Here is a 16965-nt window from a genome sequence, read left to right as displayed (position 1 = left end):
TCTCTGAGCCGGAAGTATTTATAATATCCCTTCATCAGAAAAGTTTATTGATTTATACTCCATTATTTATTGGTTATACTTCATTATTGAATGCCTTGGAAATAAATGCCTACTTCCCACTTATATGTATTGGATGTTTATAAATTGAGACTCTTTCATAATATACAATCCTTCTATATATATATTGTCTCCCCACTATATATGTGTGTGTGTGTGTATATATATATATATATGTATATATATACACACACACACACACATATATGTAAATTTTTTTTTTTTTTGAGGTATGGTCTCACTCTAGTCCAGGCCGACCCAGAATTCACTATGTAGTCTCTGGCTGGCCTTGAACTCAAGGTGATCCTCCTACCTCTGCCTCCCAAGTGTTGGGATTAAAGGCATTCGGCAAAGCTTTTAAGCAGTGATCTATTTTTATTCTATAAATAATGAAAAATTCCTGTTGATTTTCATTTGGCGGCGTACTTTATTGTCAAAATTTATGAATTATGTGATTTATATTATGGATTCCTTCATTCTGTTTCAGAAAGGAGATCTACTTTGCTCTTAAGTCTTTCCTGATGCCTCCTAATGTGTTTAACATTCTGTTTTACTTATTTATTTGCTTTTTCGAGGTAGGGTCTCACTCTAGCTCAGGCTGACCTGGAATTCACCCTGTATTCTCAGGGTGGCCTCAAACTCATGGCAATCCTCCTACCTCTGCCTCCCAAGTGCTGGGATTAAAGGAGTGTGCCTCCATGCCCAGAAACATTGTCTGTTTTTGATGATTGCATACATATGTTGTATTTGATCATATTCACCATTACTCTATACGATCTTCTTCCCACTCCCAGTAAAGTCCTTCTACTTTCCAACAAATCCCCTTCCTACTTTCATAGATGTCTCTTTTAGTCTATTATTTTTATGTATTTACCTCTATTGTTAGTGGGGAGACTCATTGTTCTAAGAATTCCCAAATCACAATGACCTAATTTAATAAGAGGTTGTTTTTCATTGTCATCATTCAGCTTAGGAAAGTGACAGGATCTGCCCTCCTTTCCATTCAGAGACTAGAGCTTCTGGTCTCTAGTGCCTCTGGGAGTCTTGGCAGAACTGAATGACAGGGCATGAACGATTACACAGCAGCTTCTGTGAGCCAAGCTTCTGTGAGCCAAGCCTACAGGGCAGTGTATTTCATGTCCACACAGCTCAATAGCAAGAACACAGGTATATTACCACACTGAACTGCACGGGGTACTTAGAAACATTGCACAATAGGTTACTCAAAAGCTGATGCCTGACATGTTCTCAACTTCCTTAGACATCTTCCTTATCATTTATGGCTTGTTATTTACTGATTGCAGTGCTGTAGACTGAATCCAGGGCCTAAAGCTTGTAGGAAAAGTGCTTTATTACTGAGCTACACCCCAACCCTTAATCTGTTAACATCCAATGGAGAGAGTGAAGATAGATGGTAGCATTTTATTAGCTAAGATAACAGATTCGGGTATTGTAATAAATAGGTATAACACAACACAGCACCAAATAGTTAAACTGTAATATTTTTTTTCTGTTGCAGTAAAGTCTGAGCCCTATGCTCCAGGCTGGTTTATATGCAAGCACAAGATAACTGAAGATTTTGTGCATTGTCTGTCTTAATGTGGTAGTTGAATTTTATGACCCCCAATATATTCAGTGTTTTTATTTGTTTGTAGTTTGCATCTGCAGCCACCGGGCTAGAGGCAGTGTCACTGGGCAGATCTTAAGGTATGGTGGTGGTTTCAGATTTCAATCTAAAGATCTGCAAAGTGTGCCTAGCTGGAGTTCCTGAAGTGTGCTGTGCTGTGTGGCTTTTGGCTTTTAGGCTTGTGCTTCTCTCTCTGTGTTTGGTCCTGTGAAAGCAGGCCAGCTTCTTCTGCCATTATGGAACTTCCCCTGGATTTGCAAGCTTCCATAAATATCCCTTCCCCCATAACTGTGCCTAGTCTGGAAGTTCACCTCAGCAAACCTGATGCTGTCTGCTACACTCACTCTGCACCATTCAGACTTTCTAAACATCTGGGATGATAACTTTTTTCCCGCCAGGGTGCCTACAATGCAGCAAGCTGGAAAAAAGGGTAAAAACAGAAGGTATGTCCTTTCCCTTGAAGGGTATAGCCTGAAAGTTAGCCATGTCATATCACCTTAAATCCTATTAGCTAAAATTTAGTAACCTGGTTGTAGTGGAAAGTCGGCCATGTGCCCAGCTAAAATGTGAAAGCTCTTTTTAAACCAGATGGAGAAGAGTGAGTATTAAGGACAATTAGCATCCGGTTAAAGATTCTACCCTTCATACATTAAACCACCATGCCCAACTTCTCCCTGCCAACATAGTATAGTGATTAGGATTCACTCAAGGGAGGTGGAACCATCATCAGTGTCATAGATATAGACCATGGAGTATGGTACTGAGTAAGTCCTTCCCAAGTAGGCATTTTGGATTTGGAGCAATAACAGGCTTGGTAATATACCAGGCTCACCTTGGGAGGAATCCAAGGCAAAACTCTATAATAGCTGACTTTCATAAGGGTCTACTTTAACTGCAGGAACAGTATTATTTGGAGCCATTAGGTAGCAGTGTCGTTTCAGAGCGAGGGTCCAGCAATGCCTGGAATTCTGCCTCAGGTTGCTTCCAGAGAATTAGATAAAGAAGGACATGGTCTGCGTGAAGCAATAGTAAAGATGGAAAATTGGGATCTGTGTGGTAGAAGCCAAGAATGGCTGGCTGCTCTATGGTAATGTCAGAAAGTACGTCATGGAGAGGCACTGAGCAGCAGTTGCCTCTGTGGGGCTGCAGCCAAATTTCTGTTGGTAGCTAGGGATTGTGTGGTCAGCAGGGTCAGGTGTTGGGCCAAAGCTAGTGGCAGAGTGAGGACTTAGGATAAACTGAGGACTTCCAGGAAACATTACATCTCATACTGTAACAGCCTTCTGGGAGTAGTGGCCCCAGGTTTTCCATGCTTTCTAAATATTTTGTAATTACTTTAACTCTTAACCTAGAAGGCATACAGGGAAGGGAATTCTGGGAAGCATGGTCTCTACTCCAGCATACCTAATACACATTAGGGACAATTAGTGCTCTGCTATTGCCAAATAGCCATGTCCAGTTTCTCCCTTCCTTCCTTAATATGTTAGTTAGGCTTCACTCAGGCAAGCAGAGGCATTATATATATGACTTGGGATCGTGGAATACAATTCCAAGCACTCTGCATTTGCCTTCATACAGGGAGTGCCAATCATACGCAGTTCAAAGCTCAGGGTCGCCATGCGGAGTACAGCTTTGCCACTGGCTGTGGAGTGGCTTCTCACGAGTCTATAACCATTGCACAACAGCACAGCAGCAACAGAGGAGCTGTTACAAGAAACAAAAGAGCAAGGACGAGCTGGCACTGGACTTCTCAAGTGCAACCTAGAAGCTGGAACATGCTGAAAGGATATGTGTCTTCAGAATTCTGGGAAACAACTTCTGGCCACAGTGGCATAACTCATTCCGTGCTAATGGTTTCACTACGAATAATCAGAGAATTGGACAAATCCGTGAATGGCTATTTTCAGACATTGGTGATAGGAAGCAGATTCAGGGGAAGATGAACGTCCTAAACAGTGTGACATAGCTCATATGAGGAAGTCTTCTTTTGGAAGCACTGAATTTGGATTACAGTTGTATCAGTGACAGTGACATCAGTACTATGCATGGTATTGGAAGTGACTTTACCATAGGCATACAGTGGCCACTTGAGCTGTTTGCTTCCTGGTTCAGCGCTGGGCTTCCCACTATTGGGCTGTTGTCATGCATTTCAGGTCTTGTGGTAGTGGCTCACTTCTGGATACTCAGTTATGAGCCGGTTATGGTATAGTTCTTTCTTAGCTGTGCCGTGGAACTCTGTCCTCTGGGCATGACATACCTGGCTGTTGCCATTTTGAAATCGGAGCAGCTGTGATTACCTGCAGAAGAGCCTCACGAAATTGGGCTCATTAACATTCTCTCACTGGAGCGCAATTGTGCTCAGGAGGCCCTACTCTTCCCCAAGGAGATATAGTATAATATATAAGTGGTTAAGCGTTGCTAGTTACTTTGGGGGGGAAGGGCTCATCCCTGAAGATACAGTCTAAGACCGCCATATTTTGTTGTGAAGGAGGCTGGATGCAGCTTTCAGGTGTGTGGAGAATGGAGACTGAGAAAAGTAGTTTCTTTGTTTTTCTTTTTTCCTTCTTCTTCTTTTTTTTTTCCGAGGTAGGGTCTTGGCCTAGCCCAGGCTGACCTGGAATTCAGGGTGGTCCCAAACTCACAGATCAGAGATCCTTCTACCCGTGCCTCCCGGGCGCTGGGATTAAGGGCCACCACACCCGGTGACAGGTAGTTTCTCGAGAACACGATCTGTCAGAAGAACAGAACAGGGCCTCACCTCACTGATCCAGACAAACAGGAGACAGAGAGAAGACAAGGAAAAACAGGTCTCCTGAACCGGAAATGAAGCCAGCCCGAGGCACCTAAAGTGAGAAACCCTGCGAAACAGGTAAAAAGACTGTGCACCTTGCCGTTTGTGTATATCCTCCCTTCCATTCAGAAAACCTGCCCCTTCTCTGATCTCCCCCAAACCGTTGGCTCCCGCGTCCTCGGCACTCACCGCGCAGGAGCCTCGGCTAGGCCGTTCCTAGCTCTGGCACCGTCACCGTCTGCAGGTGACTTTGGAGGGAGGCCAGGTGGCGAAGCGCTGGGACCCTGCGACTCAAGCGTGCGCTGTGCTCCCGTTAACCGGGGAACACGTGCAAACCAGATCGTCGGGCAGCCGTGTGCGTGATGCTGACCACCGCGGGCTGCGGCTCGTCGCGACGCGCGGGTCTCGGCGTTTCCCGCGGCGGGGCGGGGCGGGGCGGCGCGGGGAGGGGCGGGGCGACGCGGAGCTCCCCCCGCAGCTCAGCCGGCCCCGCCAGCGCAGCGGCTCCCTCGGGGTCCTAGCGCGCATCCGTGTGCGCGGCCGCAGCGGCCGGACGCGGCTCTCGCCCTGGGCCACCTCCTCGGGCGGGCGGGGGCAGGGGGGCGGGGCTCGCTCCGCGGCTCGTGATTGGCCGCAGCGCGGGCGCTCCCCTTCCCCGCCCCCTGCGGCGGGGTGAGAGGTCAGCGGCGCCGGCGCGGCCATGGCGGGGCTCTGGGCAGGGACGGTGGCTCTGGTGGCGGCGGGGCGACGCGGGCGGCGGCCCCCTCAGCACGTGATGCGGAGCGCCGTGCTGTGGACCCGGAAGGTGAGCGGCGCCGGGGCTTCCCCCCCGCGGGCGGGCCGGCGCGTCCGTCGGTCGGTGCGGGCATCTCCCGCACAGCCCGGCTGCTTCCTCGGCCGGCCGGGGGACTGTCGGCATCGTGGCTGTAACTTGGGTGTCGTGTGGCCGCCGACGGCCTCACGTGTCACTCGAGCGCCGGGCTCACGGCGTCTGCGTCCCGCGTGCCGCGGGGGGCCCGCCGCGTCCCACGGGGCTGTTCCCAGGACGCGGTCGGGCCCGTCGCCCTGTTCTCCCTGGCGTGTCGCCGTGCCCCCTTGACCTGCAGCTGGGAGTGTTCGTGTGCGCCGCTCTGACTCCTTTCCCCTTCCCTTGGTGCGATCTGTGGGCACCGACTCCGCAACTTAGGGTCGGGGGAGATGGCGAGGCGGTTAAAAGGCGCTTGCTTGCAGAGCCTGCCAGGCTGGGGTTGCATTGCCCGGTACCCACTTCAGGTCAGATGCACAAGGTGGCAACGTGCAGGTGCAGTTTGTTCGCAGTGCCAAGAGTCCCTGGCACACTCATTCTCTCCCTCCTTCCCTCCATACCTCTTTTTTTCTATCTCATGAACAAATGCTTAGGGTTTAAATAAACCGACTACTGAACGTACATTATTAATAGTTTATTAAGGCACTTGACCAAATTGTTTTTAAATGAATGTCCCCTCAAAGTGGTTTGTCAGTTTGTCCAGTGTGCTTGTAAAGTGTTAAGCTTCCTTAAAAAAAAAAAAAAATGTTTTATAGGTTTGGTGGTACATACCTGTAATCACAACGTTGATTGCTGAGGATGAGGCAAGAACTGTGAGTTCAAAGCCAGTCAGAATACATAGTGAGACTGTCTCAAAACAAGAACAACAAAATTTTAATTGCTACATGACTTTATTTTCAGTTATTGGAATTCAGAATTGTAAGGCACATTAGGGAGATGATCTACCCTATCCTTTTTTTTTTTTTTAAGAGGATAAAACTTTGGACGCAGTGGGCATTGTGAGAACTGAAAGAAGCTATTGACTGTCAGCTTGTCAGTGCCTGTCTTTCGAGTTGCCACTCAGCTTGTTCTGATCTTCATCAGTCTGTAATCTTCTCATCTTTCTTTGCTTCGTGACTTGCCAAGACTGACGCATTTACATAAGAAGTGGTTTTGTATGTGGAGGGTTGTGGGATTTCGAGTCATGCACATGATATTGGCCACTGAAGTAGTTCTGGGATTCCAGGTGTGAGCGGTCGTGCCTGGTGGAGATTTTTCTGTGTTGGGCCAGGTCACTTTTTCACTGGGTCTCAGATGCTCTATAGCTGTTGCTTTTCAATAAATCTTTATTGACTACCTCCTGTGTTCCAACTGTAAGGGGTGAAAATTTGATGTAGTAGTGAGAGACAAATTTAAAATACTATTGAGAAGAGGAATTTGATCAAGTCAAGAATAGTTTGAACTCTTCATCCCTTGTAACTATCCTGAGGCTTCACTTGAATGATTTACTCAGTCCTAATAGTCATGAAATTCCCATTTACAAGTGAGTTGACAAAGTGCTGTGTGACCATGCCATTTAGAAGTCGGGGTCCATTCCACTGTACGTGCTAGGAATCACACTCTACGTCCAGTGCATGCAAGCTTGCATTCTGTCTCTAGGTTGCAGTTCCAGTCTGTAGAGCTAATCAGTGCTCCTAATTATACAGCGTGAGATAGATTGTTGTCCTCTGGAAGTAAAAATTCAGATGAGCCTGGAAGTATGAGGTGACATTTACCTAGGCAAGGAGACAGTTGTTAGTCTTATATGTGGTAGAATAAACAGCCACTTAAAGACGCTGTGGGCAGGGAAACAACAGCATAACAGAAAGACCCAGGTAAAGTCCACTAAATTAGGGCAGAGCCTAGACGATGCTGGAGAGGTGGGCCGGAGTCAGATGATAGTGGGCTTGCTGATTTGGTTACAAGGGTTGGCACAGGGGTATCTGTTGGGAGTAGGTGGATGACACCGGTATTTCATACAATCTAAGTGGAGACATGTACACTGATATGTAAGCTTCGGTTTTCTCACCGGACTGCCTTCTTTTAATGTGTAAACAGGACTGCACGTTGTCCAGTTCTGTAGACGAGTGCAGGTTGGGTGCTGAATGAGGATGGGGAGTCCCGTTTGGTGGGTGCCAGCACACCATTCCTCCTGGGAATGGGAAGCATCGCCGGAGTTTACTACCGTGCCATGTGCACTTGAGCTGCTGCCCTGCTTCTCCCCATGCTTCCCTTTTTTAAGTGAAGTGTGCTCTACCAGTCTGTGTGTGCGCATGTACCCATATGTACATGCTTGTAGAGTTGGGCTCAACCTCTAGTGAAGCCCTCAGGAACACCCTTCACTTTTTCTGTGATGGGCTCTCATTGGTCTAGAGCTCACCAAGTAGGATTGTCTGGATGGCCAGTGAGCTCCAGGGATTCTCCTGTCTGCTTCCTCAGCACTGAGATTAAAAAGAGTGCACCAGGGCTGAAAAAGATGGCTTAGTGGTTAAGGCATTAGCGTGCAAAGCCAATGGACCCTGGTTCGATTCCTCAGGACCCATGTAAGCCAGATGCACAGGGTGGTGCGTCTGGAGTTCATTTGGAGTGGCTGGAGGCCCTGGTACACCCATTATCTCTCTCTCTCTTTACCTCTATCTCTGTTAAATAAATAAATAAATATATATTTTTTGAAAGAAGTGTGCACCATCCTCACTTTAAAATAAGTCATGGGTTTGGACATTAAACTCAGGTCCTCATGCTTACAAGGCAAGCACTTTATTGACTGAGGTATTTCCTTTGTCCCACCAAATCTTTTATTTACTTATTTATTGATTAATTTAAAAATATTTTTATTATTTTTCTTTGACACAGAGAGAGAGGGAGAAGGACCAAATGAGAGAGGGAGGGGGAGGGGGAGAGAGAGAGAGAGAGAGAGAGAGAGAGAGAGAGATAGATAGATAGATAGATAGATATGGAGGGGGAGAGAGAGAGAGGGAGAGAGAGAGAGAGAGAGAGAGAGAGAGAGGGAAAGAGAATTGGTGCACCAGGGCTTTCATCCTCTGAAATTGAGCTTCACATGTGTGTGCCATTTTACGTGCATGTGTGACCTTGCACACTTGTGTCACATTGTGCGTCTGGCTTACATGGGACCTGGAGAGTCAAACAAGAGTCTTTAGGCTTACCCACTAGGCTATCTCTCCAGCCCTTGACTTTCTTAAAATTTAATTTAATTTTATTTTTTCTCAATTTTTTAAAACATTTTCCATGATTATAAAAATTATCCCATGGTAATACTCCCCTCTCCCCTTTTTCCCCCTTGAAATTCCATTCTCCATCATATCCCCTCCCCATCTCAATAAGTCTCTCTTCTGTTTTTATGTCATGATCTTTCCCTCCTGTTATGATGGTCTTGTGTAGGTAGTGTCAGGCACTATGAGGTCATGGATATCCAGGCCATTTTTTTGTCTGGAGGGAGCATGTTGTAAGGAGTCCTACCCTTCCTTTGGCTCTTACATTCTTTCTGCCACCTCTTCCGCATTAGACCCTGAGCCTTCGAAGGTGTGATCGAGACGTTACTTGGTACTCTAGTCGCTGCTTTCCAGCACCATGATACCTTCTGAGTCGTCCCAAGGTCACTGCCACCTGAAAAGAGAAGATTCTCTACCCAAAGTGAGAGTAGCATTAATATAAGGGTATGAATATTAAGAGAAGTGCTTACTGGGCAGTTTGATAAGCATAGTATATACACTTATCTAGACATCAGCAGATGTTACACCCCTAGGGCTCATGACTACCCCTGTTTTAAGTTTTCAGTATCAGGGATGTGTTCCCTCCCTTGGAGTGGGCCTCCAGTCCAATTGGAGCGCAGTTGGTTTCCACCATGACAGACGTGCCAGTATTGCACCCATTGGCTCATTTGGCCTGGCTGGCCAAATATAAAGCTTGCCGTGTCTACTGTTAAGTATCTTCACTGGTGTTTTTTCTTTCTCCCATTGAACTGCATGCAGAATGGCTTCTTCCAGCTTTCTGTCAGCTGGTCTACATGGAGGAGGTTATCAGCTCAGTTCCTGCAGGATTTCTCAGTGGCCTTGCAGCCCAAGTATGTGGAGTCTTCAGCAATAGGGTCTTACTGTCGATTCCTGGTGGGAAGCCACAGGCCTCAGCAATGGCTATGATGTTTTGGGGGCATCAGGGACCTCCCTGGCCAACAACCCACTGGAAGGTATCCCATCCCTGGCACTGAAAATTTTCTAGCAACGATCTACAGCTCCTGAGTGTTCCATTGTCCAAAACCGAAGGATTCCATTGATTTATTTATGTCCTCTTAGATTTTGTTTAGCCCTCCCTGCACCTTTCCTTTACTCAATCTCCTCCCCTGACCTCACTTTGGGCCTTTTCACTCCTGTTAATCTATTCTTCTACTTACATATATACAATACCAACCTATTAAGTCCTCTCCTCCCTTCCTTTCTCTTTCCTTTGTATCTCTTTTTTAGCTTACTGGCCTCTGCTACTGAGTTTTTTCCTTCTCACACAGAAGCCTAATCATCTGTAGCTGGGATCCACATATGAAAGAGAACATGCGGCGCTTGGCTTCCTGGGCCTGGGTTACCTCACTTAGTATAATCCTTTCCAGATCCATCCATTTTTCTGCAAATTTCATAACTTCATTTTCCTTTACCGCTGAGTAGAACTCCATTGTATAAATGTGCCATATCTTCATTATCCACTCATCAGTTGAGGGACATCAAGGCTGGTTCCATTTCCCAGCTATTATAAATTGAGCAGCAATAAACATGGTTGAGCACGTACTTCTAAGGAAAGGAGATGAGTCCTTAGGATATATGCCTAGGAGCACGTACTTCTAAGGAAATGAGATGAGTCCTTAGGATATATGCCTAGGAGTGCTATAGCTGGGTCATATGATAGATCAATCTTTAGCTCTTTTAGGAACCTCCACATTGATTTCCACAATGGCTGGACCAGATTGCATCCCCACCAACAGTGTAGAAGGGTTCCTTTTTTCCACATCCCCGCCAACATTTATGATCATTTGTTTTCATGATGATAGCCAATCTGACAGGAGTGAGATGGAATCTCAATGTAGTTTTAATCTGCATTTCCCTGATGACTAGGGATGTAGAACTCTTTTTTAGATGCTTATATGCTGTCTGTATTTCCTCCTTTGAGAAGTCTGTTTAGCTCCATAGCCCATTTTTAATTGGCTTGTTTGACTTATTATTTAACCTTTTGAGTTCTTTGTATATCCTGGATATTAATCCTCTATCAGATATATAGCTGGTGAAGATTTTTTTCCCATTCTGTAGGTTGCCTCTTTGCTTTATTCACAGTGTCCTTTGCAGTACAAAATCTTTGTAATTTCATGAGGTCCCAGTGGTTAATCTGTGGTTTTATTGCCTGAGCAGTTGGGGTTGTATTCAGAAAGTCTTTGCCAAGACCAATATGTTGAAGGGTTTCCCCTACATTTTCCTCTAGCAGTTTCAGAGTTTCCGGTCTGATGTTAAGGTCTTTAATCCATTTGGACTTAATTCTTGTGCATGGAGAGAGAGAAGAATCTATTTCCATCCTTCATCAGATACATAGCCAGTTTTCCCAAGACCATTTGCTAAAGAGGCTGTCTTTTCTCCAGTGAGTATTTTTGGCATTGTTATCGAATATCAGGTGGCTATAGCTACCTGGACTTACATCTGGGTCCTCTATTCTGTTCCATTGATATACATGTCTGTTTTTGTGCCAGTACCACATTGTTTTTGTTACTATGACTCTGTAGTATAGGTTAAAATCAGGTATGGTGATACCACCAGCCTTACTTTTGTTGCTCAGTATTATTTTAGCTATTCAAGGCTTTTTGTGATTCCAAATGAATTTTTGGATTGTTTTTTTTTCTATTTCCATGAAGAATGCCTTTGGAATTTTGATGGGATTGCATTAAATGTGTAGATTGCTTTTGGTAAGATTGCCATTTTCACAATATTGATTTTTCCAATCCAGGAACAAGGGATGTTTCTCCACTTCCTAGTGTCTTCTGCAATTTCTTGCTTGAGTGTTTTAAAGTTTTCATTGTTGAGATCCTTTACTTCCTTGGTTAGGTTTATTCCAAGGTACTTTATTTTCCTTGATGCAATTGTGAACGGGAGTGATTCTCTGATTTCATCCTCTGTGTGTTTGTTGTTAGCATACATGAAGACTACTGATTTCTGTGTATTTATTTTGTATCCTGCTACATGGCTGTAGGTTTTTATCAGCTCTAACAGTTTGCTAGTAGAGTCTTTAGGGTCCTTCATATATAGAATCATGTCATCTGCAAATAATAACTTGATCTCTTCCTTTCCAATTTGTATCCCTTTTATGTGTGTCTCTTGCCTTATTGCTATGGCTAAGACTATATTAAATAAAAGTGGGGACAGTGGACACCCTTGTCTTGTTCCTGATTTTAGTGGAAAAGCTTCCAGTTTTTCCTCATTTAGTAATATGTTGGCTGTAGGCTTGTCATAAATAGCCTTTATTATATTGAGATATGTTCTCTCTATTCCCAGACTCTGTAGGACTTTTATCATGAAGGAATGTTGGATTTTGTCAAATGCTTTCTCTGCATCTAATGAGATGACCATGTGATTTTTTTTTGTCCTTCAATCCATTTATGTAATGTATACATTTATCAATTTGCATATATTGAACCATCCCTGCATTTCTGGGATAAAGCCTACTTGGTCAGGGTGAATGATCTTTCTGATAAATTCTTGTATTCTGTTTGCCAATATTTTGTTGAGAATTTTTGCATCTGTATTCATGAGGGAGATTGCTGTGTAATTATCTTTTTTTGTTCTGTCTTTGCCTGGTTTTGGTATCAGGGTGATGCTAGCTTCATAGGAGTTTGGTAGAATTCCTTCTTTTTCTCTTTTATAGAAAAGCTTAAGAAGCAATGGTGTTAGCTCTTCCTTGAAGGTCTGGTAAAATTCGGCAGTGAATCCATCTTGATTTTTTAAAATAAAAATGTTGCATACGTAGACGCCCCCTCTTCCCCCACCCCAATTCTGCTAAGGGTCTTCTGTGGGGTTATTGGTAAAAGTCTTTTTTATTTTCAAGCAGAGAGAGAGAGAAAAAAAAGGCAGCATGAGCCTGTCAGCGCTGTTACAGACTGCAGATACATGAGCCACTTTGTGCAACTGGCTTTGGGTACTGGGCAATTGAATTTGGGTTGTTAGGCTCTGCAGGCAAGTGCCTTATCTGCTGAGCAATCTCTCCAGCCCTTTATTTTTATTTTTATTTTTATTTTTTTCTTCAAGGTAGGGCCTGAGGTGAGGCTGGACAGCATGTCGGAGAGGGTGAGGTGGAACCCAGGACAAGATAGCCCTCAAGGCCATAGTCCTAGAGATAGCGATGTGCTTCCCTCAGCCAGGCCTTACCCTGGATAGTCTATACAACTAGCACCAATATTAGCATCCCTCTAAGTGCCACTGAACATTTTGTTTTTGTAAAGTATTTTTATTTGTTTACTTGAAGTGGGGGGAATGGACACACCAGGGCCTGCTGTCACTGCAAACGAATTCCAGATGCATGTGCCACTTTGTACATCTGGCTTACTGTGGGTACTGTAGGATAGAACCCAGGCAGTCAGGCTTTGCAAGCAAGCACCTTTAACTGATGAGCCATCTCTCTGCCATAAAATTTAGAATCCATCCATGGATCATGTCAGAGCTCTTTTGATCCAGTCACTTCCCAAGTTCCACCTCTGAACGTTGCTGCACTTGAGACCAAGTCGTCAACACATAAGTACTTGGAAGCTGCAGATGATTGGGCTTCTGCATAGAATTTGGCTTTTTGTCATTGTTTTTCCCCTAGGAAATCTCCCAACAAATCTTGTCACATTTGCCCTTTGTCTGTTTTCCCTTTTTCTCACTCTCTTGATTGTTTTAGTACTTTATGAACCTGGGTTACATGCCAGTCTAAACCTAGATCTGCCAGATCTTCTCATCCCATTCCCTCCTCCCTCTCTGCTTCTCTCCATACTTTCCAAGCTTTTGATCCCAGGTGGATCACTCTAGCTCAAATGTCAGTTTTACTTCCTTGTCCTTATGTTTCCACTCCTGTAAAAGAAAGCCCATGTGAGGACCTCCATTTCATCCTCTCTTTCATCCAGTTAATCTGCCAAATCAGAGGCAGTTATGGAGGGTAGCACCCACATGTCTTTTTTCTGTTGTACCTGCTCTGTTTGTGTGGGCACATTCCGTAGTGGGAAGACACACCAGCTTTAGTTGTATGTCTGTCTCCCTTTGCAAGGGCCAGCCATGCAACTGCCCCACAGCAAGAAGGCATGCCACATACCACATGGCGAAAGAGCCACTCTGGGATTGCCCCTAGCTCTGTCTAATCTTTGATTTGGTCAGTATCTGATTGGATGCCAGGTGTTATGGGTCTATTCTCAGGGAGATGTGCAAAATCTGTTCACCCCAGAGAGAGAAGGCACTGACAGACCAAGGGAGAGAGCCCATCGAAGGCTGTCTGGTGAACTAGTGAGTTTATTGGGATTGCTTATGGGGGCGTGGGTCCCTCAGAAGCAGCTACACTGCCTAGAGAAGCCCCACCACAGTGAACTGTTTACCGCAGATGATTTCTGAGAGGGGAGGCCCTTCATGAAGGGCCTCATGAAGGCTTAAGGATCTCTTGAGCTTTGCGGGCCTTCTAAGCTCCACCTCCTGGCAGTGTTATAGGCCTGATTTGGTGCTCACAGCTGCTCTGCTTCCTTGCACGGATGGTCACGTAAACCAAGAGAGCTGTTCCCATGATGGGCAGGAGGCCGACTGGAGAGTAGTGGGAATGGGCAAGGGAAAGATAAACCCCCGAGGACATACCCTCTGTGGTCGCTTCCTTTAGCTGTCCCTTCCCAGTTCCCCACCTTTCAGTAGTGTTCAAATTTTGAATCTGTCAGTAGATGAAAGCATTAAGTCCATGCTCTCATGATGAAATCTCTGGGACTGTCTGCACACACACCTAGAGGTGTGGTTTACTAATGAGCTTTGGGTGGTATTGGTCCTCGTTTCCCACCTTATTTGAAGGAGAGTGTCCGGTTTGCTATACCAGTACTCCAGGCTAGCTGGCTTGTGAAGTTTTGGGGAGTTGCCTGCCTATTCCTCTCATGTCACCAGAGGAGCACTGGAATTACAGATGCACACTACCATGTCTGGATTTACGTGAGGGTCAAGAGAATCTAAACTAATGCTGACAATTTTCATACTCTTGAGGTCTTAGTCTCATAGCCACAGAAAAGTAGCCACATGAGACATGAGTAATGTAAAAATTTACTGAGTAAAAGGTGAAAAAGCACCAAGTGTCAGAGCAAGCATGCTTAGGATTTCAGCCAGCATCCAAAGAAGGAAAGAAAGGGAAAGAAGCAACATAGCTGGGTGTGGTGGCACATGTCTTAAGTCCCAGCAAGCAGTTGGGAGGTTGAGGTAGGAGGATCGCCGTGAGTTCAAGGCCACCCTGAGACTACATAGTGAATTCCAGGTCAGCCTTGGCCAGAGTGAGACCCTACCTTGAAAAACCAAAAAAAAAAAAAAAAAAAAAAAAAAGTCTGAGCATTGCAGTGGTCATAAGCATGCCAAAGTAAACTTTGAGTGTACGAAAGAGGCTGATACAGGAAGTTCTTAAAGTTTCAGTGAGAATGGTTACATAAGATATTTTGAAACGATAATCCCTGGCTACAGGCATAACTAACAAAGGAGATATCTAAGGTTAGCCAGGTATTGAGCAGATATCCTTGCAGAAGCACTTGGTTTTCTTCACTCATTTGGTTAGGGCTTAAAGAAATAGACCTGTTTTGCTCCATACATGTTTCACAAGCAGTAGAAAGCGGTGATAACGCAGGGACTGGGTGGGTCTTGTGTGAGGATTTCAGAAAAGGAGACTTTGAGCACCTGAACATAAAAATAACCCAGGCTATCATTTAATGTCAGCATTCCAGGTAAGAGAATGCCAAAGCAAAAACTGGGAGGTGAGATTCCATGTGGTATAATAAGAGACAACTTGGCCACTTTGGTTGGAGTAAAGTGAAGGGTGGGCATCTCAGAGATGAGGTAGGAAAGGGAGGCAGAGCAGAGTTATCTGGTGGCTTATATTTGAAATTTTGTAATGGAAGTCCAGGTAAGCCTGGTGGCACAGGCCTGTAATCCCAGCTACTGGAGGAGGATCACAAGCTTTAAGGACTACCTGGGCTGCAGAGTAAGGTTAAGGTCAGCCTGGGCAACTTAGTAAGACCCTGTTGCAATAAGAAGTAAAAGGAAGCCAGGCGTGGTGGCGCACGCCTTTAATCCCAGCACTCGGGAGGCAGAGGTAGGAGGGTCACCCTGAGTTCGAGGCCTCCCTAAGACTACATAGTGAATTCCAGGTCAGCCTGAGCTAGAGTGGGACCCTACCCAGAAATTTAAAAAAAAAAAAAAAAAAAAGTAAAAGGAGGGCCTAGGGTTCAGTTGACAGAATGCTTAGTACTTGATGGCCTGATTCACATAAATGAATAAACAAACAAATAAATAGGTTTTTTTTTTTTTTTGCATGTGTATGTATTCCTATATCTGTGGGCACATGTGTGAGTCTATGTGTGTTCTTGGTGGAGGTCAGAGGTTGAGAGCAGGTGTCTTCCTCTACTCCTCTCTGTCTTAATTAGTTTGAAAAGGGCTTTTGGGCAGATGGCCGTCAAGAGAAGTGAAGAAAGTAGGGCAGAACTTTAAGACAAGCGAGGCCAGGAGTGCCTCCCACCTGGGGACTGGTGTGTTGTCTTATCCCAAGGGATGCTCTAGAGCAGTGGTTCTCAAAGTGTGGATCTCCACCAGGCCAGTAGCAACACTGTTACCCAGGAACTTGTTAGAAATATTGTTCCAGATCCGCTCCAGACCTGCAGAGGCAGAACATCTGGTTTTAGTCCAGCAGTCTGCTTTATTCAGCAAACCTTCTAGCTTCATACTTAAGAAGTCAAAAGAAGCCAGGAATGGTGGTACATGCCTTTAATCCCAGCACTTGGGAGGTAGAGGTAGGAGGATTGCTATGAGCTTGTGGCCAGCCTGGAACTACAGAGTAGTTTCAGGTCAGCCTGAGCTAGAGTGAGACCCTCCCTCAAAAAAAACAAAACAAGGGCTGGAGAGATGGCTTACTGGTTAAAGCAGTTGCCTGCAAAGCCAAACGATCACAGTTCGACTCTCCAGGACCCACATAGGCCAGATCACAAGGGGCACATGCACCTAGAGTTTGTTTGCAGTGGCTGGTGGCCCTGGCATGCTCATTCTCTCTCTTTCTGCCTCTTTCTCTCAAGTAAATAAGTAAAATATATTAAAAACAAAACAAAACAAAAAGTCAAAAGATATGAAATCAGTTTTACTAATCAGTACTAATGTGTTATTTTTAGCTTAAGAATACTCAGATTTTTATTTCAGCATGCGAATGTACAAATTTGTACATTTTGTTATATTTACCCATTTTGTTATATTTTCCCATAATGGGAAAAATTAAAGAATAAATGGGCAATTTACAGTTCTTGAGTCAAGAACCAAGCAGCACTTCCCTTCATAAGATAGAATGAGTGTTGTCAGCTGCTAAGGGGAGGAGTGTGTTTTAGGGACTGAAAAGGGCTGAAGGAAGCACAAACAAGAAGTGAAGAGTACAAAACAGCCT

General features: G+C 45.0%; 1 protein-coding gene across 2 annotated transcripts in view; it reads left to right on the top strand.

Annotated features, from left to right (window-relative positions):
- Positions 1-5175: 5175 nt before the first annotated feature.
- The window catches only part of Pcca (propionyl-CoA carboxylase subunit alpha), a 339901-nt gene continuing 328111 nt past the window's right edge, over positions 5176-16965 (top strand). For both annotated transcript variants that reach the window (XM_045144878.1, XM_004663385.2), the window contains exon 1: positions 5176-5280. In XM_045144878.1, the coding sequence (XP_045000813.1) occupies positions 5176-5280 (105 nt within the window). The remainder of the gene's footprint in view (positions 5281-16965) is intronic.

The sequence above is a fragment of the Jaculus jaculus genome, chromosome 3 (genome assembly GCF_020740685.1).
Source record: "Jaculus jaculus isolate mJacJac1 chromosome 3, mJacJac1.mat.Y.cur, whole genome shotgun sequence".
Lineage (NCBI taxonomy): Eukaryota > Metazoa > Chordata > Mammalia > Rodentia > Dipodidae > Jaculus > Jaculus jaculus.
The sequence above is the reverse complement of the archived record's forward strand: the minus strand, read 5'-3'. Positions and strand labels throughout refer to the sequence as shown.